Below are 15,258 nucleotides of genomic sequence, written 5' to 3'. Positions count from 1 at the left end.
TGGACACGAGCCAGCGGTGTGTTCTTGCAGCCTGGAAGCTTTTTGTTTGTTCCACTGTTGTAATTACACTGTTGCATTCTGAGCTGCATTAGAAAAGGGAAGGCCAGCAGGGAGAGGGAGGTGATTGTTCCCCTCTACTTGGCTCTTGTGAGGCCCCATCTGGAGTACTGCACCCAGGCCTGGGACTCCCAGTACAAGGAAGAGCTCTTGGAATGGGTCCAGGGGAGGGCTGCTAAGATGATCAGAGGGCTGGAGCACCTCTCCTGTGAAGAAAGGTTGAGGGAACTGGACTTGTTTAGCTTGGAGAAGAGAAGGCTCCGGGGAGACCTCATTGTGGCCTTCCGGTATTTAAAGGGAACGTATAAGCAGGAGGGGGATGGCTGTTAACATGGGTGGAAAGTGTGATAGGACAAGAGGGAATGATTTTAAACAGATGGGAGATTTAGGTTAGATCTTAGGAGGAAGTTTTTCACTCAGAGGGTGGTGAAGCACTGGGACAGGTTGCGTAAGGAGGTTGTGGACACCCCATCCATGGCGGCATTCAAGTCCAGGCTGGATGTGACTCTGGGCAGCCTGGTCTGGTGGCTGGCAGCCCTGCCTACTAGATGATCTTTGTGGTCCTTTTCAACCCAGGCCATTCCACGGTTGTATGATTTTGAAGTTGCATCACTTCCGATGGTTAGCGTAACATTTTGGTAAATGCTTTTGGAAAGGATATTCCTTGTAGTAAAGCACCGTCTTGTATTCTGAGCTGTGTTTTAGCATGAACTTTGGATTGAACAGCTGAGCCATGCAAATTGAATGCCTGCACTTAAATAATTCGGCTTTGCCCTCCTACATACAAGGAAGTGTCACACCTGCGTGGTAGACTGGCTCCTCTGAGGCTGAGGACAAGCCCTGCTCCTCACAGCAAGCCCCACTATCCTCCAAACTCAGCACCAAGCCGAGCAAGCCCTGGGCAATTGGGACAGGGACAGTTAGCACATCCCAGGGCTGAGGACGTGCAAGATGATCAAGGGCAGCTCTCTCCTGCACTGGGGAGCCTATCGCTGGGCCCAGCTCCTTAGAGCTGAGCAGAGGGGCAGGATCAGCGCCCTTTGCACGCTGGCAGCACACTGGCACCTGGTGCAGCCCAGCTCAGCACTCACCTTTGCGGGCAGCGCTCCTTGCCGGTTCAGCCGAGAGTCCAGCAGGACTCCTGGGTCCTGTCCAGCTGGGTGGCCCCGGCTGCAGTGTGGCCAGGAGGTGTTCCACCCCAGAGGCAGAAATTTGCCCTTCCCCCCGCTAGTTTAAATGGCGGGATCATTGGAGTAACTTGTGCTCCATCTCCGACTTGTTGAAGCCCTCACGTGTTTTGTTAGCACTGCCATGAGTGCCGATTCCTGGTGGTGGAAATAAGGTTGTGTTTCTACGCCCTCCCCAAGGAGCGGAATATGGAGGAAGCGTCATGGGTAGGGACAGCAACACCAACGGCCTGGTCAATAACACAGAGACTTTTTCTTCTTTGTTGTAACAGATGTTCATTTTATTTATTTAGTCTGCAAGCAGCAGGCCGAGAGGCAGATGTCGTCCTCCCAGCCCGCCGGAGCCGTGCTCTGACGGCAGTGTGGTGCCGGCCTAGCGCCGCCGCCGGGGCCGCCTCTTGCGGGGTGGGGACGAGTCCTGGCGGCTGCTGCTGGCCTTCCTCTTCGGGGGGCGCCGGGGCCCCCCACGCGAGCGGTCCCTGCCCTGGGCGGAGGGGCCCGCTGCCGCCGCCTGCCCTGGCTCCTCCTGGGGCTCCTCCGCTGAGGGCGCGGTGGCGGTGCTGGGGCGCCCGGGTCCCCCAGGAGAGCTGCCGGGCAGCTCCTCGGCGCTGGGCCCTGCGGGGCTGGTGGAGCGGCCTGGGCCCGAGGCGGGAGGCTCCAGATGGGAGGTGCTGCTGATGGTGCTGGCTGCAGGTCCGTCCTCCCGTCCTCCAGCAGCGTGGCTGTCCTGGTGGTCCAGCTCGTGGCGGATCGTGGGGCCGTACAGGGCTGCTGCGGTGCCGATGAGCCTTCTCACGAAGGGCACCACATCGCCATCGGTGATCGGCTGCAGCGCCTGCAGCAAGGCCTCCTCGTCCAGTCCATGCTCACAGAGGAAGTTCATGGTGGTCCACTGTCCCGCATGGACTTCCCACCAGTCATCGCTGGACTGCTGCTGGATCTCCTCCTGCAGCCATTGGAGCAGGGGTTCGAGGTCTCCCTGGTGTTCCCTGAAAAATGCAGCCCAGACCTCGGCTGGGAAGCTGTGCTCAGGTGGGATGAGCACCGGCTCTGCAGGCCCCTGCTCCTCCTGCAGGCCTTGATCTTGGTCTGAGTGCGCTGCGGGCTGCGGGACAGCACACTCGAGGAAGTCATCATCCGACCTCACCGAGTACCGGATGGTTGTAATTTCGTGCCCGCATACGGCACAACTCGGCTTCTTGTAGGCCCACCAGATGGCACAGCCGTAGCACAACTGGTGTTGGCAGGGGGTCACGTAGGTGACATCCTCCCGAATTTGCCCGCAGATGGGGCAGACCCAGTCGGATGCCACGTCCATGGCCCCGGGCTGTGCGGTGGGCTGGGGAGAGCTGAGGTCGGGAAGCTGCTCCCCTCGCTGGTGCTGCAGCAAGCAGAAGGTGTTACGAACTGCAAAAGAGAGAGAGAGCCCACGGTCACTGGCTGCCCCGGTCCCTCAGCAGCAAACCCTCCGGTCCCTGTTCCCCACCAGCTGCTGCAGGGGCCGTGATGTCCTGCACCACTCACCTCTGCCGCTACAAGCGCACCCTGTGCGGCCCCAGCTGCCCGAGGCAGGCAGGGCTGAGGGAAACGCTGCTGATACTGTGGGACGGGCACCAAGAACTGGTGCCAGCAACCCCACAGCTCAACACAACCAACTCGCTCAGTGCTCCAAGTCTCGCAGTTGTGCTCAACTGGAGTCCAGGCACGAGTGCACACTGGCCTCTGCCAGAGCCCAAATCTATACAGGGAGAGCTAGCGAGGTCACAGTCATCTCCATTGCTGACATGACAACAAATTGGTTGGTGACCTCACCGTCCATCGCTGCATCTACTGGGCCCCAGCCTGGGCCTCCATCGCCCTCCATCATTCCGTGATTTTGTTTTGTAATGGTGATAGATAGACTTGGGGAAGTAAAAGTTTTACGTATTTCTACTGCGTGTGTAACTTGTAACCAATTTTTTGTTAGATGGTGCCATAAGATAGCATGGCAAACCTAGATAGGTCCAATATGGTGCAATAGATGCTGCTTTGGCTGTCCTGAGGACCATCTCCTCACAGGTGTTGTCTGCCCGCCCTGCATGGATGATGGACCGCATGCCCTGTTTGCACTGTGGACCCTGGGGCCTGCTGCTATTGCACGGCTGGGTGCAGTGGAAACAAAAACGGTGGCAGTGTGCCATGGTGCAGCCATGCAGTCCCACTTCTCCAGGTCTGTGGGGCTGTAGGTATGTAATGTCACCTCCATGCTTCCACCAGCAGGAGATGCTGTGACAGCAGATGTCACGCTGGAAGAGGACAGGAGGGCATGGGCCGGCCTGAGGAGGGTCCCTCAGGAATCCCCCTCCAGCTGCCGGCGTGAGGCATTGCCACGCTGCCTACCTGCGCTGCTGCACGCGCCTCTCCGCGATGTCCCGGCTGCCTGCTGCCAGCAGGGTCGGGGTACAGCAAAGTGGCTCTGAGACGGCGTCTGAAGCACGTTTCAGCTCCCAAGCTCGCCCTGTCCACACTCCAGTCCTCGCACACTCGCTCGGTCAGAGGCCAGGCACGAACTGCCGGGCCGGGCTGCCGCGCCCGCGTTCAAGCAGCGTGGGCCAAGCAGTCACAATGCGTCGCACGGAGACGTCACAAACCACGGCTCGGCCGTGTCGCCAGTGCTCACCTTCACTGGCTGACATCACCACCCGTCCCACAGCGATGTCGCCGTCCATTGATGCTCATCACCGTGCGCCGGCCTCACCTGCCGCACGCGTGCCAGCAGCACTGCAGCCCCAGCACACGTTCCTGGGCTTTCCGCAGTGCCGCTGCCTGCTCCATTCCCCCCCACATCTCGTGTGCTCAGTGTCAGTGTTTCACACTTCTCTGTTTTGCACATCACTGTTTCACACCTTGTCACAGGCCCATTGGGTGGCTCAGGCCATGATACACAGACCCAGGCACGTACAACAAGATGGTTTATTGTTCTATTAATTTTCTGATGGAAACATTGTTCCGAGGCTCCCAGTTTTTAAAACGGAGAACAGCTTTATATGACTACAATTACAATCAGTAGTCATATAAAGCTGTTCTCCGTTTTAAAAATTCATGCAATTCAAGACAAAGTAGATTAAATCGCTGTTTGCTGTTACTGGGTTTGATTTTGATTCTTTACACTTCTGTGTCTCTCTTTCCTCTGATAAGTTTTTGCTTTTGTCACAGTGGATGGTTTGGGAGGGGATCTGCTTTGGTGATTTGTCTCTGTACTTTCTAGACATGTAGATGGAGGTGAGCAGAGACAAAAACACAGAGGCCCCAGCCTGGGCCTCCATCACCCTCCATCATTCCATGATTTTTGTTTGTAATTGCGGTACTTCGGGGGAAGTAAATTTGCACGTTTATACTGCACGTGTTTTTTCTCTTTACAGTAATCTATCTTCCATGAACTGTTTACACTTTCTGAAATGTGGATAGACAGTTTTTGGCTTGTTCTGGTCTGGATGCAGTACAAAATAGTAGCATTGCTTTTTGTACCAATTGCTGACATAAAAGTGTTCACTCACCCTTTCCTGTGCAGCCTACACTATTCAACCTCCTTCAGCAGAGGGCTGGAGTATGGTGAAAAATAGTGTTTTGTAGATGAGAATTTGCTCTATGAGTATTATTTTACTCTTTGTATCTATTGCAATTTCCATGAAAATAAATAGGAAGCATTACTTTCAGAGCGAACTATGCATTGTTAAGAAGTAAGAATTTGCATGGACATTTAATGCACATGTATAGGAACTTGTCTTTACTTGGTGTCACAAGATGACATGAAAAGGTCCGACAGGTTCAATATGATAAAGAGTTACGAAAAACTAATTTCTGATTTCATTTGCACCTTTCTATTTCCACAGTCTTAAATTAATTGCAGTGGTCATGTTAACAGAATCAAAGAATTATGGGGGTTGGATGTAGCCTCTGGGGATCATCCAATCCAACCCCCTGCTAAAGCAGTTCCCTACAGCAAGTTGCATAGGAAAACATCCAGGTGCATTTTGAATGTCTCCAGAGAAGGAAAATCCACAGCTGCTCTGGGCAGTCTGTTCCGCTGGTCTGTCATCCTCAAAGATTTTCCTCATGATCAGATGGAAATTCCTATGCTCCGATTTGTGACTATGTGCCCTTGTTCTGTCCCTGGGCGCCATTGAAATGAGGCTGGCCTTATATACTTGATATCCGTCCTTTCAATTTTTATAGTGATAAGAATCCCATCCAGGCCAAAGAGTCCCAGGTTTCTCAGTCTTTCCTCGTAAGTAAGATGCTGCATGTCTCTGATAATCTTTGTGGCCTTCTCCTGGACTCTCTCTCCAGTAACTCCTAGTCTATTTTGAACAGGGAAAACCATAATTGGATACAGTATTCTAAATGTGACCTCACCAGGGCAGAGTAGGAGGGAAGGATCACTTTCCTTGATCTGCTAGGCACACTCTTTTAATGCTCCCTAGGATCCCATTGGCCTTCAGGGCCATAAGGACACACTGCTGGCTCATGGCCAGCCTGATGCCCATCAGGACACCCAGGTCCTTCCCTGCAAAGCCCCTCTCCAGCAGGTCATCCCCCATCCTGTATAGGTGCATGCAGTTATTCCTCCTCATCTGCAGGACTCTGCCCCTCTCCTTGCTGAACCTCATCAGGTTCATCTCCACCCAGCAATCCAATCTGCCCAGGTCTTGTTGAATGGCCTTCTAGTGTATAAGCCACACTTCACAGCTTTGTATCATCAGCAAATTGGGCAAGGGTGCATTCTGTCCCCTCATCCAGGTCACTGATATTCCTGTCTAGTCAAAACATATCGAAAAATGAAGACGTGTATCTGCCTCCATGACTTTTGAGATTTTTCATCTGGTTTATGTACTTCACTAGATTTGTGGTCCCATGTAATTATGCAAAAAGATTCAACAGTGCAAACCTTACTCAACGTGCTCTGAATTAACTCATTATATAAATTTATCTCTAAGGTAAGGGGAGGTAAAACCCAACCATAGCTGTCCTACTTATCCAGGCTATGACATTTACTTTGTAGGAAGAGCAACTCAAACTGTATGATTCAGATAGATATCAGCCAAGTGGCAGAGTATGGGTGTTTTTTTAAAATCTTTTTAAATTGCTGAAATTAATGGGCTATCATAAAGAGTTTATGTAAGCACTAATATTTCTGCCTTACAATCACAATGAGCATACATTTCTCTGAATTTTGTATTAAGTGTATAAACTAAACACAGCCTTTGAAACCAGGGCACCAGTAACACAAACATGTAACCAATATGCCAACTCAGTGACTGCCATTTAATATAAGGTGTTACTCAGTCCTCATTCCCTGTCCTAGCAGATGGAGCCATTACACTTGCAGGGGAAGCTAATGATTCACCGCAGTGGAAAAGTTGCCATTGCTTGAAACAGTGATTAAGCACCTGGTAGGAAGGCAGTGCCAGCCCAGGGGAGCTCAGGTGCAAGCAATGAAGCTGAGTGACCAGAAGGGGTGAAGCCAGGATGCACCCCTTCCCAGACCTTATTTAAGAGCTGGCAGTGGAGGTAAAGGTATCTTATTTGGAGATCCCTGTTTATCTGAGGATGATTTAGGCCTTCTGAAGGTAAGGAGGGTTTGGTTTTCCTTATTTCTGCACCTGCCGTTTTTGGATCTGAGTGAATCCTTGGTCATTGCAGCCTGGTATCTTGCTGTTTTGCTGTGTTGTTGAGCTTTCCATTGCGTTACATTCATGTAATATTCTGTAGAGATGAGGTTGTTTTTTGTTGTTTTTATCTACTCTGATCAGGCCAAGGGCTTCATGCATCTGATAATGTGTACTGGGCCAGCACCTTGCTTTGGAGCTAGCCTTCTAGTCACAGTGACAGTTACTTTTGTACTCTGAAATACAAAATGATGTGCAGACATCTCTGTTTGGAACATGAGTTGAAGATAAACTCTTTATTTGGCGCTTAATTGAAAAAACTGCAGTGCAGTTTACAATTGCATAAATGTTTGTGCCCTGCTTAGAACTGAGACTGTACAGGTAAACACAAGGAAACAGTATCCAGAATATACACAACACAGGAAAGTAACATTCAGAACTAAATGGAATGTCAACAGCATGTATTGGCTCCCAAGTACAAGGTGGCTGTACAATGTAAGGAGTTATGTATAAACAGGTAGTGGATGTCAGAGCTCAACAAATGTTGAATTTTGTACATAAACATGAAGCATTTGTTGCAGGCTATAGGCAGTCATCTTCTGGGACGCTGAAAAGTTTTTTTTGAGGTTCACCTAGCAATCTAGCCAGAAGCTATCCTCAGTTGAAAATACCTGAACTTGAAGAAACATTCACACTTTTTTCAATAACTAAAATGGCACCTAATTCCGCATTTGAAAAATTCTCTTTAGACATATCACCTAAATACATTATTTTCTCTTTTTCATCATGTAAAAGTTGTATTGTAAGTTTTCTGGCTAATGTCTGGAAGGGGTTACTTTTGTTTAAATAGCTTAATCCTTTGTCTATTAATAGATGTCTCCAAACAAATGTTATCTGACCTTCTATTCCGTGACAGAGCTGAGTAAACTCAGCTGTTTTGGAGGAAGTCTTTTGGTACCTGGAAGTTTTAATTATATTAAATTAATTATTTTGATGTTAATGTATATTTGAAGAAGAAGACTTTATGGAAGCGATAGCTTTCCAACTACGTCCTAACTCACATGTATGAGGAATGACTGTACTGCATTGGGTGTTGTCAGCCTTCTCTGTAAATACAGAGAAATCTGTACAAAGAGAGATAGTGATCTGGCATCCTAAAAGTTCAAGTTTCTTCCAAGAATATTTTCACTGCTAGCCCAATTTCAAAAGAAGACTACTTCTGCTGAAGAAGTTAAGACTCTTTAGGTTACTTCCTAGTGAGTACAGGAACTTTGAATCTCTGGGGAGGCTAAGAGTTACTAATCCATTTTCTATCTGATTATTTAAATGTGAAATGCAGAATCATAGTGACAGTTACTGAGAACTCAAGACAGGAACCATGATGTTCTGTATCAAAATTCAACTTGCTCATAAGCAAAGCATTTGCTGATTGCAGCAGAAACTGTTTTGCAAATGATGGGTTATTTTTCATGGAGAAGCATATCTGCCAAAGAAAAGTATGCTTTGTGTTGGGTTGTGGCGAATAAAGAAAAGGAAAGGATGGTCAGCATTGAAATCCTCTTCTATAATCATGCAAAGCATCGCAATGCCAGCAGTAGCAGCTGCAGCTTCTGTGCCCTCCTCATTCACTTCTACAAAAGCCTTGTGTACAATTTCAGAGAGGAAAAGGTCATGTGCCCCTGACATTCCTGACAAGTCAGCCTTGGCACTGTCAAATATGTCCAACAAGCCCATAGCTGCTAAATCTGATTTAAGGTCATAGCTCTCTTCTAGCTCAAATTTTGGCAAATGCACATGGACATCACTGGAGTATAGATGCTCTGGACACGTCCACTCCTGGAGCTTCTCAAAGGTGAGCTGCTTTTCCAGCTAGAATTAAAGACACAAAGAATTACACTTCATCAGTAGGGGAGTGTACCAGTAACATTTAGAGGGTTGTATAGAGTACCATACAACTACAAAGCAAGTGTACAAAAATGATTACCCTGTTTTTGATAGCTCGGTGCAGATTTAATGACTGCTACTGAAATTAAGTGAAGTTGCTGCAGTTTTCAGTCAATGGAGTAAAACAGATGCTTGCTTCTTGTTGCTAGATAGAGACTACAAAAACACGCACTGGTAGCTAAAACCAACTCCAACTAAAGGGAATTAGGTAATTAAAAGTCATTAACAAAAATAATCACCAGAGAGATTGAAGATGCTGATATGTTCCTGATTACTGTTTATTTAGTAGAAAAACTTGCCTAATGTAAGTCTAAGAAAATAGACTTTCAAAGGTAATGGAAGTTCCACCGTGAGAACAAAACAAAAACAGCAGTTTTCATCTTCAGAGTTCTGTTCAGCAAGCTAAAGGCCACAAGAAAAATAGAACACAACTCCTCTCCACGATGCACAGTGTGCGTGTATTCTCGTGGTGTTAGCAGAGCGTTATCTAAAATATATGCATGAGTTCTAAACACATCAAAACATGGAGTTCTAAAAACATCGGTTCATTAAAGGCTTTAATGTTCAGCGTCTGAATGTATCACTTAAATAACTGCATTAGCTTAGATGGGTCACCTTCTGCAGTCCAGTGGAGTCATCTTCAATATCATCAGGCAACAGGATGATCATGCTAAATTCTCTTTCATCATAGGGCAGCTCCAAAACACGGGTTTTCATGTCGGAGATGTACCCAAAACGGAACTTCTTTTTCTGATACATCATTTTCACTGTCTTTCTTTCATTCTGAGTAGTTAAAAGGTATAGAAAATGTTAAAATACCAATTTCAAAGACCAGTTGTAAACGTAAGAATTGTGTTCTTGCAGAAACCCCTACTGCACTGTATCAGGTGACTGTAAAAACCACCTCCATCAGATTCCTGACTGGCAGTTTAACAACTGATTTTTCTGAAGATAGAATTATAGTTGAATTGCAATGTTTCATTCTTCTTCATCTTCTATGGCACAGTCACTGCAGAGATTGAAAAACAGGATTTGAGTTGCTGTACCCTTATATTTCTCTAACAGCAGAAATAACCAAAGGTTAACCCTGTTCAGTGTAAATCAGATGACTGAATACATACCCCCTACAGCTATATGTTCCAAAATATAGAACAAGAAAATGGGGCTCAAATGGAATGTGCAGCCATCTTGATATGGTTCATACCAGCCTAAGGACAGAAACTCAGCTAGGCACAGTCAGCGTCCTAGGCTGTAAATGAGGATCACCTCTGACACTGTTCTAGTAAGTGATAGAAGAAATTGCTGAAATACTGAAATTCATAAAGAATCTCTTTTGTAAACTGAAAGCATTCACAAAAATGTCCATGCTTGCATTCTTCTATTATTATAAGTGAAGATTCAGGTTAACACATTTTTTTTTTAAACTTGTTTTGTTAGGTATATACTACCAAAATATATCTGTTGTACCTTGTTCAACCGAAATGGCATGTCAGCAGTGTTGGCTTCTTCAAATTTCTCTGCCCAGTTCCCTTTGAAATAAATAGCATTTACCAGTACCAACTTGGTCATGCTATTAACTGAGCCTTCAGACAGCAGATCAGGGATTTTACCTTCAGAGGGCACAAAAAAGGGAGGTCACAACAAAACCGTGTAACATGTTGATTGCGTATGAATTATCCACAGAGATACTGATGCCATAGAAATAGACAATCCTAGTCCATTCCTCTGATAAAAATGGTCTTTTTTCAGTACTTGTCACTTTACTTCACTATACTTAGTACATGCTATAATTTTTGATATACAGTAACTTGGTGGAAATGTAATATTTGTAGCTATGACTGTCATGTATGATTTGTCATCTCCGGTGGTTTGAATCTAACTACCCAGATAAAAAGGACACAGGGCAGCCTAAGCTGCAGAGAGCTGCAGCACATCACTTCAGGGTGGCATCCCCCTGCCGCACCTGCAACTAGCTAAGCGAAAACTAGAAGATACCCAGGTTTAGGATTATCAGATTAAGAAAGATATAAAACTAGGCTGTCATTTTAGGTAGTCAATGATCTCCATTTCATAAGTACAAATCTATGTCTGTATACCTAGCCTGCATGGGTTGGCCTGAACACAAACTATGGATTTAAATGGGGGGGAGAAGCAACTATTTATGAGGATGGATAGTGATAGGACAAGGGGGAATGGTTTCAAACTGAGACAGGGGAGGTTTAGGTTAGATATTAGGAGGAAGTTTTTCCACACAGAGGGTGGTGATGCACTGGAACAGGTTGCCCAAGGAGGTTGTGGATGCTCCATCCCTGGAGGCATTCAAGGCCAGGCTGGTTGTGGCTCTGGGCAGCCTGGTCTGGTGGTTGGCTACCCTGCACATAGCAGGGGGTTGAAACTAGATGAGCATTGTGATCCTTTTCAACCCAGGCCATTCTATGATTTATGTAGCTCTTGAAATCTCTTGCTTAGGTATTCTTTGATTCTGTCAACCAATCATCTTAATATCCCTGGAGAAAATGAGTTTTCTCCATTTCCAGGTGGCAGGAAACAAAGGCTGTTCTGGCTCCTGAAGTATGCAAAACTGCCAGTTCCTTCATTAATGAAAAATAGTTCACCTTCAGTTTTCTCCTCTACCCACTGGTTAATTTCCTTCCGGACTTCACCGTGAGCCTGAAGAAAATCAACTGCAGCCAAATCAGCTCCATATAACTTCTGAGTATTAGTCAGGAAGTCCTAGATTTTTGGAACATGAAGAACAGCTGTCATTGCACATAGATAAGAGAACATATCTTTACGCTGTAGATAACACGCAAAGGTTATCACCTGCTCTGAGGTGGGGCTCTAGTAGTGCATTGTCTGTTTGGGCGTGGGGTTTTTTTTTTTGCTGTTTCTCTTTGAAACACCAGTGAGTAAGCCTCACTGTACATCTGCCATGTATACTTCTGAGGGAGTGCTTACTGCAGGTGCTCCAGCACTTCTGTCATTCTCCTGAAACAGGCTTAAGCATGACTAAGAAAAAAATTCCTCCCAGCAAGAGCTGGAGAGGAATAAAAATAGCAATACCTAAATACACACAGAGGTACGGCTCCCTTGTTAAGAGGTGTGCTGTTTAGGCATGCTGGGAATCTCCTCCCAGATTACTTAACATATTTTTGAGAACAGTTATGTAGTGCTAGACCAATGAAAAGTCTAAAAAAACAGCAGACAGAGAAATGGGATGTTATATATACTCTAAGCTAAGAATCTATGTGGCTTGCTTTTTCTCTTGAGGAAAAAGCAACGGAACTGAACAAGCAAAGGGATTTGTTGTATAACATCCTTTAGGTGCGTCCTATAGGCATCTGCACATTCTAAAGACACAGAAGTGCATATGCATGTGTGCGACACTTGTGCAGACTGCCTGGTAACTTTTAGAAAGATCTAGACATGAAAGGTCTAGACATGTTTTTATCTCAAATACTCAAATGGCTGCATTCCTATAACAGCAACACCTGAGCTACGCTGCTTATTGATGCAGAAAGGTAGTTTTGACATCTGGACTTGCTAGTGTGATATTTTTTCTATGGGGCACACTCTAGAGACAGGAGAGCAATAGGTAATGACATTTCAAAGCCTCCCCCCAGGTTCCACCACACAGCTATATTCTGTGTACCCATACCGGCAGAAAGCTGTAGGACTTCTCTCCAAAAAGTCGATTAGCAATCCGTAGGAGACAGGAAGAATCCCTTCTGTTTATGTCTGCAGTCAGAGCCCGGAATCTTGAGTGTATATTTTCAACTTCATCAAAATGAAATGTCTGAAATGAAAGAGGTAAGCTAACTGCTGCTACTGCTATTTTTAAAGAACATGAAGCGTATCTGTATGGTGCCTCTGGTAGTTATGTTGAAGAAAGAAAGCAGAAGGAAGCCGGAAGCTGTAAACCTCAAAGAACAAGTGAAACTGTCCCTTAGTGCTGTGCCATCCATGTCACTTGTATTAAGCTACTGCTTTACATTTAGCTGCAGCTGTAGCAATGGATTGTGACCCAGAGTCCTATTGGAGTGCTATTTGCATATGTCTCCTCCATGGACTACTGAGCTTGTCTGAGCATTCAGGGAAGATGAGGTACTAAGAAAATTTAAGAGCTATGATCTTTGGTGGTTTTATGAAAACATAAGTGCTTTCATAGACAACTATTGCCTTAAAATTCAAAGCTGTTATAATATGGAAGTGTGCATACAAGTACCTGTGGGGAAAGCGACTAGCCAAGGTGTGCAGAAAAGGGCAGCAGGATCCACAATAGTGGGTGGTGCGTTGTGGAGCTGAGAGCTGGATCCTCATGGGTCCCCTCCACCATGGGATATTCTGTGATTCCAACTTAAGGTAGGATTATGATCCCAGAAATGAATTTCTCCATGCCTACACGCTTCACACTCATCAGTCACTATCTCCTTAATTAACTGATGTTCTCATCAACTAAACGTTATGCTATGGGAATGTGCACTATAGAAGGTTACTGTGCTGAAACGCCTTCTGTCTCCAACTCCCCTATGCTTCTCTTGCGTTATTTCTGCTCCCAGTAGATTCTTCCTGGGTGGGGCTGACAGTTGAGTTATAAGGAATATACATTCAAAGTCTGTTTCTACAAGCAGTGATTCAGTTTTATTGCCTTTTCACTAAGAATGACAGCAATTAATGGTCTAAACAAGTTCTTCCTCAAGTTCGGAGTACAAAGGTGAGCTTATTCATAGGGCAAAAGAGTTAATAGGAACTAAAGCGACAATTCTTGCTTACTTCCCTTTGCACTAGCAGGTGTTTGCCTTGCTGAGCAAAAAGAGGCAGAGTCTCTTCTGAACAGGAATCTGAGAGGAAATTGGCACACTGCTACCTGCACTAGAATTTGCAACTGTTGTTGTGAAACCACCCGCTCTAGAAGACTAACTTTAAATACGGAAACTACTTACCCCAGCTTTCAACCAGGCTGGGGAGTGTGAAAGGCTTGAGCTGGGTCCACAACAAAGCACCCAGTAAAGGAGCCACACTGTTTTCTTTTAACCTCTGCTGCTCAGCCTAGGGATACTGTGAAAATGGACACGTGAGTTCGGCTCCTCAGAAACACTGGGTCTTGGGTAATGTCATCATGTATTATAACAATTGTCATGCTTAGAATAATACAGCTCTATATCTTATTTTTTTACTTGTAAGATATGCTTAGTGTTATCATGCATACAATTACTAAATACATGTTGCAAAACAATAGTTCTTTGTGGAAAAGGCTCATAGAATGGGTTGGGCTGGAATGAGACTTAAAGCCCACCCATTTCCATCGCCCTGCTGTGGGCAGGGCAGCCACCCACTGGCTCAGGCTGCCAACCTGGTCTGGAACACATCTAGGGATGGGGCACCCACAGCTTCTTTGGGCAACCTGGCCACCACCTCACCACTTTCTCAGTGAAAAATTCTCCCCTTACAAATATTTAGCCTAAATCTTCACAAATTCTAGCAAAGATTTGCTGCTGGAAATGCTAATCAATTTAAATTAAGACAGATAAATCAGTGAAGTTAGTTTCCAAATTCATCAATCAACCCAAATGAAGTGAGGAAGAATGGGCTACAATAGGAGGGCTTTGGAGTGCAGCAGGCAGGTAACAGCAGTGGGGAAGAGTGAGTGAGAGTGACAAAAACCTTGCCCACACAATTAATGCCCTCCTCTCATTGTCTGATCTCTAAAACTTAACAGTTTTTAATTTTAATAAAATGAGAAATTACTGCTGACCTTCACCACCTGTGCCTCTGTATTACCTCTGGACCCGAGAAGAACCATGGCCAGAGCAGCAGAAATACTGAGAGGGGAGAAGAAAACATTTCCTGATGGATTGGTCTCGTTAAGCCTTCTGAAGAGATCGAGTGCAAACCTGCCATTGGCATTGCTCAGGCTCTCCATGGCTGCAGCTGGAAAATAAAGGTTTCAGTGAAGGCTTCAGAAAGCACTCCTCAATGCCCTAGTGTACGTTCTAAGGGCTGGATTCATTTCAGGCTGCAAAAACAACAAGCATGCACTTACCTCCTGTGATGCTTTGCAGCTGCTAGGGAGGACCAAACCAGCAGGAGAGAACCCAGCAGGGAGCTGGAGGTAGGGCCACTGGGAGCTGTGAGGTATCTGGCAGTGGGGTGAAAGGTGCAACGCTGGGGCGGGCAGATGGTTACGCAAAGGCTGGTGGCAGGCAATGCTGTAAAACCTTCCTGCTTGTACAGCTGGGATCCCTCCTTTTTGTTTGCACTGAGATTTGCAGATATGGCTGCTTCTCTCTTCTCACGGCTTTGCTTTACGGCAGATGTTAACGTGATCACTTTTCCTATTTAGAAAAGGAATGAGCAGCATGCTTTTGCTTTCACTTATAGTGTGGTACCATGAATTCACTCCAGCAGCAGCCTCTAGAGGT

At 46.2% G+C, this 15,258-nt stretch overlaps 1 protein-coding gene across 2 annotated transcripts; it reads right to left on the bottom strand.

Moving 5' to 3' along the window:
• Positions 1 to 7,173: 7,173 nt before the first annotated feature.
• LOC128087750 (leukocyte elastase inhibitor-like) lies at positions 7,174 to 15,000 on the bottom strand. Of its 2 annotated transcripts, XM_052697624.1 has the most exons (7): positions 14,880 to 15,000; positions 14,592 to 14,767; positions 12,495 to 12,632; positions 11,452 to 11,569; positions 10,304 to 10,446; positions 9,452 to 9,619; positions 7,174 to 8,761 (listed from the first exon to the last, which is right to left on the bottom strand). In XM_052697624.1, the coding sequence occupies exons 2-7, from the start codon at positions 14,757 to 14,759 to the stop codon at positions 8,360 to 8,362; spliced, it is 1,137 nt and encodes a 378-aa protein (XP_052553584.1). In that variant the 5' UTR covers positions 14,760 to 14,767; positions 14,880 to 15,000; the 3' UTR covers positions 7,174 to 8,359. The 2 variants fall into 2 exon arrangements, with proteins under 2 accessions (XP_052553584.1, XP_052553585.1); XM_052697625.1 differs by lacking the exon at positions 14,880 to 15,000 and having other exon boundaries at positions 14,618 to 14,737.
• Positions 15,001 to 15,258: the final 258 nt, after the last annotated feature.

Source organism: Tympanuchus pallidicinctus, unplaced genomic scaffold (genome assembly GCF_026119805.1).
Source record: "Tympanuchus pallidicinctus isolate F22 unplaced genomic scaffold, pur_lepc_1.0 scaffold31, whole genome shotgun sequence".
Lineage (NCBI taxonomy): Eukaryota > Metazoa > Chordata > Aves > Galliformes > Phasianidae > Tympanuchus > Tympanuchus pallidicinctus.
This window is presented reverse-complemented; position numbering and strand designations above follow the sequence as displayed.

Bases quoted from the DNA above. Each gene is read 5' to 3' on its own strand.
- LOC128087750 (XM_052697624.1), bottom strand. From the start codon at position 14,759: ATGGAGAGCCTGAGCAATGCCAATGGCAGGTTTGCACTCGATCTCTTC. The intron at 11,570-12,494 runs GTATGGGTACAC...CCAAAAATCTAG, and splicing joins AGTCCTACAGCTTTCTGCCG to GACTTCCTGACTAATACTCA. The intron at 10,447-11,451 runs GTGAACTATTTT...TGCCCTCTGAAG, and splicing joins GGTAGAGGAGAAAACTGAAG to GTAAAATCCCTGATCTGCTG.